Source organism: Oryzias latipes, chromosome 20 (genome assembly GCF_002234675.1).
Source record: "Oryzias latipes chromosome 20, ASM223467v1".
In the NCBI taxonomy this organism is placed as follows: domain Eukaryota; kingdom Metazoa; phylum Chordata; class Actinopteri; order Beloniformes; family Adrianichthyidae; genus Oryzias; species Oryzias latipes.
In genome coordinates this window covers 4953145-4966097 of record NC_019878.2, presented here as the reverse complement: position 1 = coordinate 4966097, position 12953 = coordinate 4953145, and the positions used below count along the sequence as shown (strand labels likewise).

General features: G+C 43.0%; 1 protein-coding gene across 3 annotated transcripts in view; it reads right to left on the bottom strand.

Annotated features, from left to right (window-relative positions):
* Positions 1-12330, bottom strand: part of prkag2 (protein kinase AMP-activated non-catalytic subunit gamma 2) — a 52854-nt gene extending 40524 nt beyond the window's left edge. Inside the window, exons 1-5 of one of the 3 annotated variants that reach the window (XM_004080873.4) lie at positions 12149-12330; positions 6118-6204; positions 1646-2567; positions 1236-1307; positions 45-217 (exon numbers count right to left, since the gene is read on the bottom strand). In XM_004080873.4, the coding sequence (XP_004080921.1) occupies positions 45-217; positions 1236-1289 (227 nt within the window). In that variant the 5' untranslated portion in view covers positions 1290-1307; positions 1646-2567; positions 6118-6204; positions 12149-12330. Of the gene's footprint in view, positions 1-44; positions 218-1235; positions 1600-1645; positions 2568-6117; positions 6245-12148 lie in introns of those variants that run through there. The other 2 variants (XM_023949890.1, XM_020712659.2) reach the window with 2 other exon arrangements.
* Between the last annotated feature and the right edge of the window lie 623 nt (positions 12331-12953).

The window sequence follows — 12953 nt, the reverse complement described above, 5'->3', positions numbered from 1 at the left end:
ACTGTCATCATAAATTTTCATGTCTGTAACTCGGGAATGTTTACCTGCGTGGAGTCCTGGGTGGGGAGCCCTGCTGGGAAGGGCCCCCCTGGACGGAGGAGGCTGTTTTTTCAGGGCTGAAAGTTGTCTTGTAACTAGACGTCCTTGTGATCCTGGGGCTGGGGGGTCGAAGCTTGTAGCTCATGATGGGAGTGATAGGATGACAGACAGACTCCTCCTGCAGGATATAAGAACATAAGCTCGCTGATGCTTTTTCTGTTATCATTTACCTCTGTTCTCAGATACAGGTCTTTAACATGTCCCTCTGGTCGATGCAACAAGAAAGTCTTTTAGCAACAATGTTGCTCCTGAATTTCAGCAGTTTGGACAAAAATGCAAAAGGCAACCGTAAGCTGCGACAGACTGGCGACCTGTCCAGGTTGTCCCCTGCCTTCGAACATAAGTGACCGGGATAGGCTCCGGCAGCCCCGTGACCCCGAAAGGGACAAATGGAAGAAGATGAATGAATGGAACCGTAAGCGTGATCATTGTACTATTGAGAGATTTGTGACTGATTCAGAGCAACACGGGTTGGTGCAGATGAAGGCAGAATACGGAAGGTTTCTGCCAGACAAATACATCTGATTAAAAGAGCAGCTGATAAAATACCATTACAAATCAGGAAGCACATATTTAAAGCTGCTGGTGTCTATGGAGTCCAGTGATTATCAAGTTGTAGGATCCTCCAGAGGCTTGCAGTTATACGTAAACCTTTTATTCGCCCCCCCCCCACTCCCTAAACAACACTCAGAAATGGCTGCAATGGCACCAGACATTCATGAAGACTAATTTTCAAACAGTCTTAATCACTTATGAGTGCCGTGCAACCCTGGATGGTCCAGATGGAGGGAGTAGTGGGTGGATGGCCACTATGTCCCAGAAAAGCCGTGACATCAGCAAGGAGATGGTTGAGTCATGTTTTGGGCTGGAATCATGGAGAGAAAGCTAGTCGGCCCCTTAAAGGTCCCTGAAGGTGTGAAAATGACCTCTGAAAAGCATGTGGAGTTTCTGACTGACCACTTTCTTCCATGGTACTAAAAGAAGAATCATGCATTCTGTAACAAAATAAATAGATGCAAGAACTTTGGTCTTTGCTGGACTGGAAAAAATTAGTAACTGGATGTGACATCAACTCTATGACGGCCTAATGGCTTCCATGGTTTGAAGAACCTCAGGCCAAATAATCCTGCTTTTACCTTCCTGCTTCTCCCTCTTTCTGCTTGTGCCTTTTCTTCATCCAGGACTGACATGAGGACGACAAAGAGGTTCTGCAAAGAGATGGTAGATCATTACAGTGCGTCTGAAGAGTGACCAGGTCCCTCTAAGCCTGATGTGTAACCTTAAACACAATGGGAGGTTTTTTCTAGTGATCCTCATAAATGGAAGGATTTCATCCTCAAGACCTTCTGTCTGCCTGTCGTCTGAGTTCTGCTTAATCCTTAAAGTTGCTTGAACAAATTGTTTCTAGAGTTTCTTCAAACCGTAGCTTCTTCTCAGTATTCGTGCCTGGTTCTGTCAGGCTCAATTCAGAATATTTCCACCAGATTATCACTGAGTGATCAACTGTTGTTCTTTTCTTTAAAATGTATTTTCAATATTTCCTCACCTGAACCAGAAGGAAGAGAAGTGCTGCAGACAGGTGTAAATTAGAGGCAGACTGAGGTTGGCCAGCTCTTTTTGCTGCGTGTAATCCAAACAGTTTAGCACCTACACCTGCAGACTAAAGGGTGCAGTCCTCAGGTAGACAGGTGAGTTTAACCAGGACTTCATTCAAACCCTGCAGGACAGGTAAACACTGCTGTGTGTAAGAGAAAGTCTTAATGTTTTCACTCCAATCTAAATCAGTAAAACTGTATTTGGAGCTTCATACTGAAGCTCCTCCTCCTGTCCTGTTGCGTCATGGGATACCTGAGGAGTAAACATATATGCTATAGAGGATCAGCTTATCAGCAAACATCTGCTGAGATGCTTGAAACCAAACTCAGAGCTGCTTAGAGTCGGTCATACTCAGCATTCTGTTGGAGAAAATCCCAGATCTGGAAAAGTTGAAACTAGAAGCATCACTTGGTGCCGACCCAAACTCATCACAGCTTTTCAGCTGTTATGAGCATTGATGGGTTTTTACTGAAGGTGAAGCAGGCTCGTCCTTTGAAGCAAAGCTCGGGGTTAAAAAAGCTAAATAATGTTACTAAATCTGGATAAACCGTGACACAGTTGATGCTCCTCTGCACCGACTCTTTAATGTTCTATTCGGTAGGATGGAGTACCAAACTCTGACCCAGCTCTTTTCCCCCTAACAGACTGCTCTCTGAAATATACAGCTCAAACCACATAAAAGCTTTGAGCCAGCAGGTGATTTTCCAAAAGCGGGATCTTCGGTTCCAGATTGCAGGTGAGTAGCAGGAAGACGTGGCGTGGCTGGAGGGCTTCGGTGAAGGCTGCGAGGACATGAACAGCTGGCGAGGCGAGCGTGGATTGAACGGACCGTTCCGGAGGGAATCCCAGGTAGCACTCGTGGTGATAAAGTCCTGGAAGCGAGTCGAAAAGGCCACAATTACTAAACAAGAATTATTCTTAGGAATAAACATGAGAGACCTGACAAGCACCATGGAGGAGCAACGAACTGGCGACGAATACTGGATGTGGATCTCCTTAAGAAGGCAGCAGGGATGATGAGGTGAGTGGCAACAGCTGGGAATCCTCCGGAGCAGAGCAGAGAGGGGCGGGGCTGACATAGGCACCATGACACTCCGCTAATTGATCACCAACCGCGATTTCCCAAAATGGCTTAATTCGTAGTCCCTCTATAACCTTTGATGATGAACACTAGTGCCGTGGCCGAAATTTGATATTATCCACTGTAAATCATTGTTCACACCCGTCGCCATATTTTTGAATGACTTATCGCAGGGGTTTCCAACTCCAGGTCTCAATGGCCGACCTCTTCCTGGTTTTCCAGGTATCCTGCCTTATTTGCCGATAATTACATGGATCAAGTGTGTTTAGCCTGAAAAGAGCTTTAATGGCAGGTTGGAAAACATATTGGTCACAGACGTCAAGGCCTGGATTCTGCCACCCCTGACTTATTGCGCGAGTTGATTTGTGTTTATTTGCATAATTATGATTTAATGGAAACAGTCTAATTAAGAAATTGTGTTTTTTTTACATTTCTAGTTTGTCATATAGGTGTAATGTAAATGCAGCTAGTGACTCAAAATGCATCCAGGACATCTTTATCCAAAACTTCAACCAATGGGACTCAGAGAGAAATACCTGGATACTGAACTGTCCAGGTAAAGTTTACAAAATTCCTTGGATTTCCTGAAGATAATCAAGTGTAATATAAATATGTGTCCAAATGAACAAGTAAACAAGATTGAATGTCAAAACCATTCACATTTTAGTTTCCTAAAGTTCAGCCCACTGTTGTTTTTCCACATCCAAAGAATCCAAAGGGAACATTCTTAGAACATTTTAGCACACTGTGTAGTCTCATGTCTTTGCTAAATTCAAAGTGTTTCCACACATTGGACTGGAATGATGGACTGATCAGTTTCTACTGTCATCACATGTGTGTTGTCCGCTGTGATGTACTTGGTCGTTTTTACATTACAGTCAAATAATAATAATAATAATAATAATAATAATGGATAAGATTTAAATGCGCTTTTCCAGACGCTCAAAGCGCTCACAATGTGTCCGCAATTTATTCACTCCTAACGTATACTAAATAAACTTAATGGTATTTTCCAACACTGACTATAATCAATTAGTTTAATTTCTAAATTATTTTTTAGTGGTTTCGTCAATTTGGCTCAATTCAATTCGATTCCATTCAATTAACAACTTGCATCAGACAGAGCCATCTGGTTGGATAAATCAATACATCGATTGATCGTTACACCCCTATTAGATTGGAGTCAGAACAACAATCTTTACAGGGTCATGAATCCCAGCATTTAGATTTCACTCTTCTCTCTTCCTGGAAAAGCCAGTTCCCCTGCAATATGATGAACTGCTGACCAGCAGGTTCAGAGGAAAACTCAACAATGTTTTGTTCATCCATGTTTTCTCTTGCCTCATCAAATTCACACATGCTGATTCAGCACCTCTCAAGCTGCAGCACCTGAAGGCTTTTTCCCCCTAATTCTCTCTGACTGTTTCAGTGAAAACAAATCTTTGATGTTTTAAAAAATTTAAGGTTGGAAAATTTCTCTTGTACAAATCACCTGGGGCCTCATTTATAAAACTTTGCGTAGGATTTGCGTCAGAAGTGGCGTACGGATGAAACATAGGACGTGCGTACGCACAGAAATATTCGGATTTATAAAACCGTGCGCACGCATATCCTACGCATCTTTCCCTTAATAAATCACAATCAATTCTAAATGCAGCGCAGCTTTTGCGGCTTCATGACACGCCCATAGTTGCCCATAAATAGTCCGCGAAACGCCCACAAATGAATATTCATTGACTGCGAAACAATGGCAAACACAGAGAGGAAATGAAAAAAACGTAACTTCCCTCAATGTGAAGTAGAAGTTATCGTTGGCGAGGTGGAAAAGAGGAGAAAAATGTTGTTTGGAGGGCACAGTGTGGGCATTACTAATGCCAAAAAGGGACTTGAGTGGCAAACGGTGGCAGACGCCGTAAATTGCTGCAGCCTCACAACCTCGGACCGTGGCCGGTCCGGGAGGGTGGGGTGGGGGGACCGGAGCGCCAGATGCACCGGGTGACACGCGTGGTTCCTCCGAGTGCTCCTCTGTAACGCCGGGCCCAAAAGCCCGCAGAGGTCCAAAAGGACGGCTCGAGGAAGTCGGAACCGGCTCATAAGCCACTCATCATAAGCAAGTCTTCTTGCTGTCTAAAGATGCGTTCACTCCGAATTCTTCCATTTGCCACTTCTTCTAAGAGCGCAAGATCAGCCATTGTGCGTCATTACGCATTGTGATGGGGCATTCTATTTCCCTCCATTTAATTACATCTGACAAGCTACAAATGTCGGTAATAATCAACGTGGAAATGGGAAATTGTTCAGCGCAAATGTAATTTCTTGTTGCTTTCTGAATGGTTGAGACATACGCCATACATTGTTTTATCAAAAATAAAACAAAGTAAAGGCATATGCATGAATACCATAATTCCGTAGCTTATGAAGAAATGTTTTGCTCTGAAAACAACTTTTCCCAGTGGACAATTAGTACGTCTGTATGAGGTTCCGTCCGTCCGCATGCCCGCACCTATATCTGCTCCGCCAGACGGACACACTGACGAGAATATCAGTTTTGTACATTATTTCGTTCTGTTAACTATATTATTTATGAGGATGAATTGCACAACATGCCAATATTGTAGAACATATTTAACTTTTCTTTTTCCAAATAAGTGTTCATTTGAATTTCTGTTGTAATTTTCGTTTGATTTATTTTGTTTGTTTCACTGCTGATCGGTCCAACGGGTGTTCGTGTAGGCTGTTAATTGTAAGACTTGCTTTGTGAAGTCTTCATGTTATTTATGAGAGGCAGTAATGTCATTTTCACTTTCACGTGTTTCTTCCGTCTGCCGACGGTGTCGCCGTTTCTCATTTCACCTGTTTTTGTGCGTACGCCTGGGTCAGAGCTTGCGTGAAGGACCGCACATTTTCCCGTCAAGTTTGCTTTTTATAAATCTCAACTATTGCGTAGTTTATAAATGAGGCCCCTGTTCTGTCTCTCCCTCTGCTTTGGATTGTGTGAATGTGAAGATGACCTGAAGGTCTCCCCTGTTTCTTCTGGTTTTCTGTTTATTCTTTTTTTGAGAGAAGTTACCAGTGTTCCTTTCTTTTGCAGTTTATCGTTTCCTCAGTTTTCATTCCATCTTTTCTCTTTGATGTTGATCTTGAAGTGATTCAATTATTGAGACCTCCGGCTGCAGAGTTTACATCTCTAACTCAAGCCTCCTGCAGCTGCATTTTGCTTGTTTATGAGTCTTTGTGAAGCTCCTGCACAGTTGCTGTTGGTTTGGTTCCAGCTCTGCATTTCAGCATCTGACTGCTTAAACTGGTTAGCCAAACAGTTGACTCTGATTCTGGTTACTCACCAGCTCTCTGTCAATCACAAAGCACATTCCAGCAGCTCAAATACAAAAGCTTTGAGTGTTCATCCTGAAGGTGACGTTGATCATTGCCTGAAAACACAAACAAGACAAAGTTTTTCCTCACTAAATCATAAGTGTGTTACCAGTTTTTACAAACTTCTCCAAGTCCTCCAAAGATTTTAGTTCTGTGCAGAGCTTTCATGAAAGCTGTTCTCAGTTGCACAGTCATACCTGATTTGTAACAATAGAGTTAAAGTTATCCAAACAACAAACATGTGCTGAACACAGAAAAACTCTAATAGCTAACAGCTGCACTAGTTAAAGGTAATCTTTAAGGTTAAATCATAGTTTCCACTTTAAAGAAACAGACAGACAGACAGACAGACAGACAGACAGACAGACAGACAGACAGACAGACAGACAGACAGACAGACAGACAGACAGACAGACAGACAGACAGACAGACAGACACAGCTTCAACAAGACAATGGTGTGGTATGCAGGGGAACCTTCTGTCTGCTTCTTAACTAAATAATCATCAGGAGCTTCTTTGACAGAGTTGCTTTTGTTCACATATCTTTGGAAACAAAAACTTAAACAACTTGTGATCTGTTAAAAGATCTTGGAATAGGAAAAAAAAACTCCTCACACACAAATGATGGCTTGATGCCCATAGCTGCATGGAGATCCTATGAGCCGAAGATCTCCCCATGCAGCTGACACATGGTCCAATAAATCCGTTCAACTGATTCCTGGTGGGACAAGCTAGAGATCAGATCAGATTCCTATACAGACTTGACCATCATGTTCAAGAAACCAGTCTGAGATGATTTCAGCTTTATGACATGGGGCCTCATCCTGCTTTAAGTAGCCATCAGAAGATGATGGTTCCCCGTGGTCATAAAGGGATGGACATGGTCCGCAACAGTCCTCAGATAGGCTGTGATGTTAGAACCATGCTCAGTTGATAATAAGGGGGCCAAAGTGTGCCCAGAAAAAAAAAAGAAACGCTCATGATTTTTAAGAAGCAGTTGAACTCTGGGTGGTCAGAAGGTACTCCCAGATGACTGCACAACTACAGCCATTGTGTTCAGGGAATATAACTTGGTATGAATTTCTTTTCTTATGACTTGGTGTGTCATAAGAAAAGAAAGTGTATAAGGACACTTGGTGATGGAATGAAGAGGAGCAGGAGTGTATATGGAGTAAGAGACTGATTTAGAAGAAGTAATAATAATAATAATGGATTGGATTTATCTGAATTTATCTTTCCAGACGCTCAAAGCGCATACAATGTGTCCATTATTCATTCACTCCTCATTGGTGATGGTAAGCTACTAATGTAGCTACAGCTGCCCTGGGGCAGATTGACAAAAGTGGGATACTGAGAGGACTGAGGAGAGTAGATAGGAGTACAGGGAGATGGAGCATACAGTGAAAGTAGAGGTGTCAAAGGCCAAACAAGAGGCTTATGATAACCTGGATGTTAGGTTGGGTAGTAAAGATAGACAGTGACCTTTACAGATTAACAAGGGAGAGAGACCGAGATAGGAACGACATGCAGCAGGATGTCATCCATGTAGAGGAGGTGACTGATGTTGGCCCCATTTCTGAGTCGGTATCCATAGCCAGTCTTGTTGATTATTTGGCTGAGGGGGTTGAGACCTATGCAGAACAGCACTGGGGACAGAGCATCACCTTGGTATATCCCACATTTGATGGACACATGTGCAAGTGGCTTGCCATTGCCTTCAAGGGTGGTTTTCCACAGCTTCATTGAGTTTCCTATGAAGGCTCTGAGAGTCCTGTTGATGTTGTACAGCTCCAAGCATTGTGATCCACGTGTGTGGCATTGAGTCATTTCTTGTGATCAATCCAGGCTGTGCACAGGTTGGTGTGTCGTGACCTGCAGTCCTGAGCAACTGTTCTGTCAACCAGGAGTTGGTGTTTGGCTCCTCTGGAGTTTCTACCAATGCCCTTCTGTGTGTTGCTCATGTATTGATCCATGTGCCTATTTATCTTGGTTGCAATGATGCCTGACATGAGCTTCCATGTTGTGGAGAGACAGGTTATTGGCCGGTAGTTGGATGGGACTGCACCCTTCGAGGGATCCTTCTGGATTAGGATCGTCCGCCCTTCTGTTAGCCATTCGGGGTGAGTCCCATCTCTTAGCAGCTGGTTCATTTGTGCTGCTGGAGTGCGGTGAGTTTCTTTAGCCAGTAGGCATGTATCATGTCAGGGCCCGGTGCTGTCCAGTTCTTCATACCTGAGACTCTTTCTTGGATGTCTGCCACTGTGATGGTTACTGGATTCTGTTCAGGGAGGTTGCTATGTTCTTTTCTCAGAGAGACCAGCCACTGGGCATTGCTGTTATGTGCTGTCTCTTTCTCCCATATACTTTTCCAGTACTGTTCAGTTTCCAGCCTTGGTGAGTCTGCTCGACCGTTTTGACCCTGCCACTGTGTGTACACTTTCGCAGGCTGAGTTGCGAACAGCCTGTTTATCCGTCTGGCTTCATTGTCTCTTGTGTACCTCTTTAGGCGGCTGCTCAAGGCTATGATGCCTTTGTTTGGCAGTTTCCAGTGCTTCAGGTATGGGCATCTGGCTGAATCTCTCAGGTACTTGCTTTTTCATTGTACCTCTTTGAGCCTTTGTAAGCTTACTCACATCCTTCTGAGTTGCCTTGATTTGATCTATCTATCTATCTATCTATCTATCTATCTATCTATCTATCTATCTATCTATCTATCTACACAAACACATGATACATTTAATTTGAAGGCAAAACTGTTTATCTTTATTTGACTGTAAAACAAGCTGAGATGTTTGCAGCACTGTGTGCAGTCTGACAGATGAAGCACGTTTCCCGTCCACTGATTCTCAGATGCAGTATGTGGGTGTGGTGGACTGCAGACAGGATCAGCCGGGTCTGACAGCTGCAGGAAGCCTCATTTGCTGTTTCTGAACTGATGAAGCGGATGCTCAGGAAGGTTCTGCTGCGTTTGCTGCTCTAAGTGCAGTTGATAGCCTTATGACCAGCTGCTTCATGGCACCACATGGAAATAAATCTATGCTGCTACATGATGCATATTCACAGAATTGTTATAAATGTTTATGTAATCATAAAAATCACAGAATCTAAAAAGTAATTTGAGTGTTTTTGTTTTAGCTGATAAGTTGGCAAAGTTTTTACTAGGCAGAGTTTACAGTGCTTTCCAAATTATTGTGCAAATTGTATTTTAGTGTAAAAAAACAACATTAGTTGGTGTTAGAGTAAAATCATGGATGATATTGTGTCTCCGGGCTCTTTGGATCACTGACATCAATCTCAGACACCTGTGATAATTAGTTTGTCAGGTGAGTTCCATTAAAGAAAAAACTGCTAAAGAAAGACATTCCACATTTTTAACAAAACCCATGTTTTTGAGAACTATAGGAAAGAAAAAGGATCTCTTTGCCGCTGAAAAGCATGAAATAATTAAATTTCTCTGACAAATTATGAAAACCTTGGATATTTCATGAAAACGTAATCATTTGAAAAGCCTGTGGTGTCCCTGGAGTCCCACAAAAATCAAGGTTTAGGATCCTCCAGAGGCTTGCAGTTATACGTAAACCTTCTATTCAGCCACCCCCAAACAACACTCACAAGCAGAAACAGCTGCAGTGGGCCAAGACATACATGAAGATTCATTTTCAAACAGTCCTTTTCACTGATAAATGTTGTGCAACCCTGGATGATCCAGATGGATGGAGTAGTGGGTGGTGGGATGGTTAGACATGTGGCCCCCATCCTCTCCCTGACCTCAACCCTATTGAGAACCTTTGGAGCATCCTAAAGCAAAAATATCTGTGAGGGTGGGAGGCAGTTCACATCGAAACAGCAGCTCTGGGAGGCTATTCTGACATCCTGGAAAGAAATACAGGCAGAAACTCTCCAAAAACTCACAAGTTTAATGGATGCAAAAATTGTGAAGCTGTTACAAAATAAGGAGTCCTAGGTTGAAATGTAACTTGACCTGTTAAAAGGTTTTGGATTGGAATAGCTTTATTTTTTATTTTATTTTATTTTTTATCTTAAAATGCAAGAGGGATGACTGTGGTGCAGGGGAGAGAGGCTGCTCAGGACAGGGATGGGTGGAGAGAGTTTTTGTATGAATGAATGGATGGGTGTGGTAGAGGTCTGGTCTTGTGATGAAGCGGCAAGGGGAAACCAGCCTTGGCTGAGGCCCTGCTGTGGAGGTGCCCACACTGGGCTGTGCAGCTGACCCTGGTGCAGTGTGATGTGGCTTAGACCAGGCTTTAGACCAGTCACACACGCACACACACGCGCACACACTGAAGGAGGAGGGTTTGGGGAAGAGAAGGAGGGAGTTAAAATGGTGTGCCCTGTCTAGGCTTCCCCACCTTGGTGGGACATAGCCTGGGTATATAGATACAGTAGATAGATAGATTTTTTTTATCTTGTTCTGTCCAACAACTGAGCAAACAGATTAGAGCTGAAGACCTTTTATGGTGGACAGGTTTTACTATCACAAAAAGAGATTATATAACTTCAAAAAACAGATTGTATAAACCCCTTTTTGTTTTTTGTATTATTTTTTACGTATTTGTTACATTTAGCGTGTGTGGGGAGCGAGAGGGGAAGAGTGTGAGGGGGGGGGGGGGTGGAAGAGTATAAAAGGAAAAGAGGTGGAGAATGTGGGGGATACAAGCACTGATTTGAAGTTATTATTTTAAGCTGTGTAACAATAATACCAGATCTTCTGGAAAGACAAATATTACATCAAAAGGTGAAATTCTGAAGATATCTGTTCATTAATACACTGTGGGTTAGGAGGAGGGATGAAGCAAACAGGGAGCAGTGTGGCAGTGTGCACATGCACATGGGGGTGGAGATACATGCATGCTGCCGAAGTGAACCGTGTGTTCATAAGGGGAACCAGATCCTACCCAGCACCCAGACCAGGAGAGGGGGGGGGAGACCCCCAGGCCAGGAGCGCCCCAGGCCAGGAGCACCCCAGGCGACGGGACCCAAGCATTCCGGGAGGGGGGAGGAGGGGTTGGAATAGCTTGTGATTTTAGTAAATATGCCCTTCTAATGCAGCAAATTCCACAAATGACCATTTTCAGTTTGTTAGAATGTATTAAATGTACTGGAACTCTGTTGCACGTAATAATGTGGAACAGTGACTCTGAAGGCTTTTATTTTTAAAAGAAATTATCCTTAGGAGGTTTGTTCAATAACATTTAATATATATTCAAATGGTTAGTGATTTGAAAATTATGCTGACTGTTGTTTGCATTGAGTATTTAGAAAAATCATAGAAAAATGTCATATGCTTCTTGAGTCTGGCATGGACCAGGAAGCACTTCTAATTTCCTTGCATCTGTGATAATGACAAAAAAAGATCTATTCTATTATATTCACATAATAATTTGGAACACGCTGTAGATTGAACTCCTCAAGCAGGTTTCAGAAATTTTGTTCTATGAGATGTTGGCGTGCAGACTGAGCATCTGAAGGTCATGGCACACTGCCACTACGTACAATTTGCACACATTGTACAGATGAAAACTGGTCATAAGTAAATATACGGGGGAAAAGTGGGAAAACTTGTGGTTCTTTACTTGAAATTTCCACAGATGTATCACAAATGAACCACATTAAACCACAGAAGAAGTACATGTAAACCACGCAAAGAACACATAAACCCACACTTTATTGAATTTCTTAACTTTGACAGAGCATTGAGCAGAAATCACATTGCGTCAGCACCATGGTCAGCACCCGCCACCCGCCCCCTCCAATAATTTGTCTTAAACAGTCATATTATTCTCGTCTGCACCAGTTCTAAGTCAGTTCCATGTAAACTATGCATAGCTATGTCAGTCTCAACCGACCAAAAACTTTGAACAGCTCAAAACCGAATTCATGTAAGGACCCATCGGGTGAAACCCTCAACAGACATCTGAGTTACGAATATAACAAATGTATCCTGAAAGACTCACATATGAACTGATCTGCCATCCTTACCCAAAGAGTTCAATATGATGTTGGTCCACCTTTTGCAGATGTTACAGCTTTACCTCTTCTGGGAAGACTGTCCACAAGTTGAGGAGTGTTTGTAGGAATTTCTGACCATTCTTCATAAAGGTTATTCGTGTGGTCACACACTGATGTTGGTGGAGAAGGCCTGGCTCTCAGTCTCCACTCTAACTCATCCCAAAGGTGTTCTATGGGGTTCAGGTCAAGACTCTGTGCAGGCCAGTCAAGTTCATCCACACCAGACTCTGTCATCCATGTCTACATGGACTTTGCTTTGTGCACTGGTGAAAAGTCATGCTGGAAGAGGAAGGGTCCGCTCCAAACTGTTCCCACAAGGTTGGGAGCATGGAATTGTCCAAAATGTTTTGGTATCCTGAAGCACTCAGAGTTCCTTTCACTGGAACTAAGAGGCCAAGCCTAAGTTATGAAAAACAAACCCACACCATAATTCCTCCTCCACCAAATTTCACACTCGGCACATTGCAGTCCGAAATGTACCGTTCTCCTGGCAACCTCCAAACCCAGACTTGCCAATCAGATTGTCAAATGGAAAAGCGTGATCCATCACGCCATAATGATTATAAACATCCAACAACTTGTGCTGCTGCTTCATGGTTTTAACCCCCCCCCCCCCCCTTCTATAATCAGCCTCATATCCCCCCCTCGCTAACATTCCTCTCTCTTCTTCCCTCCTTTTCTTTTGCATCCGGTCCAACAAAAAACTGTTACAAATATAATTAAGATGAGTAAAGTTTAGCCTAAATTACAAAAGGGGTTTATTCAAATATACCTC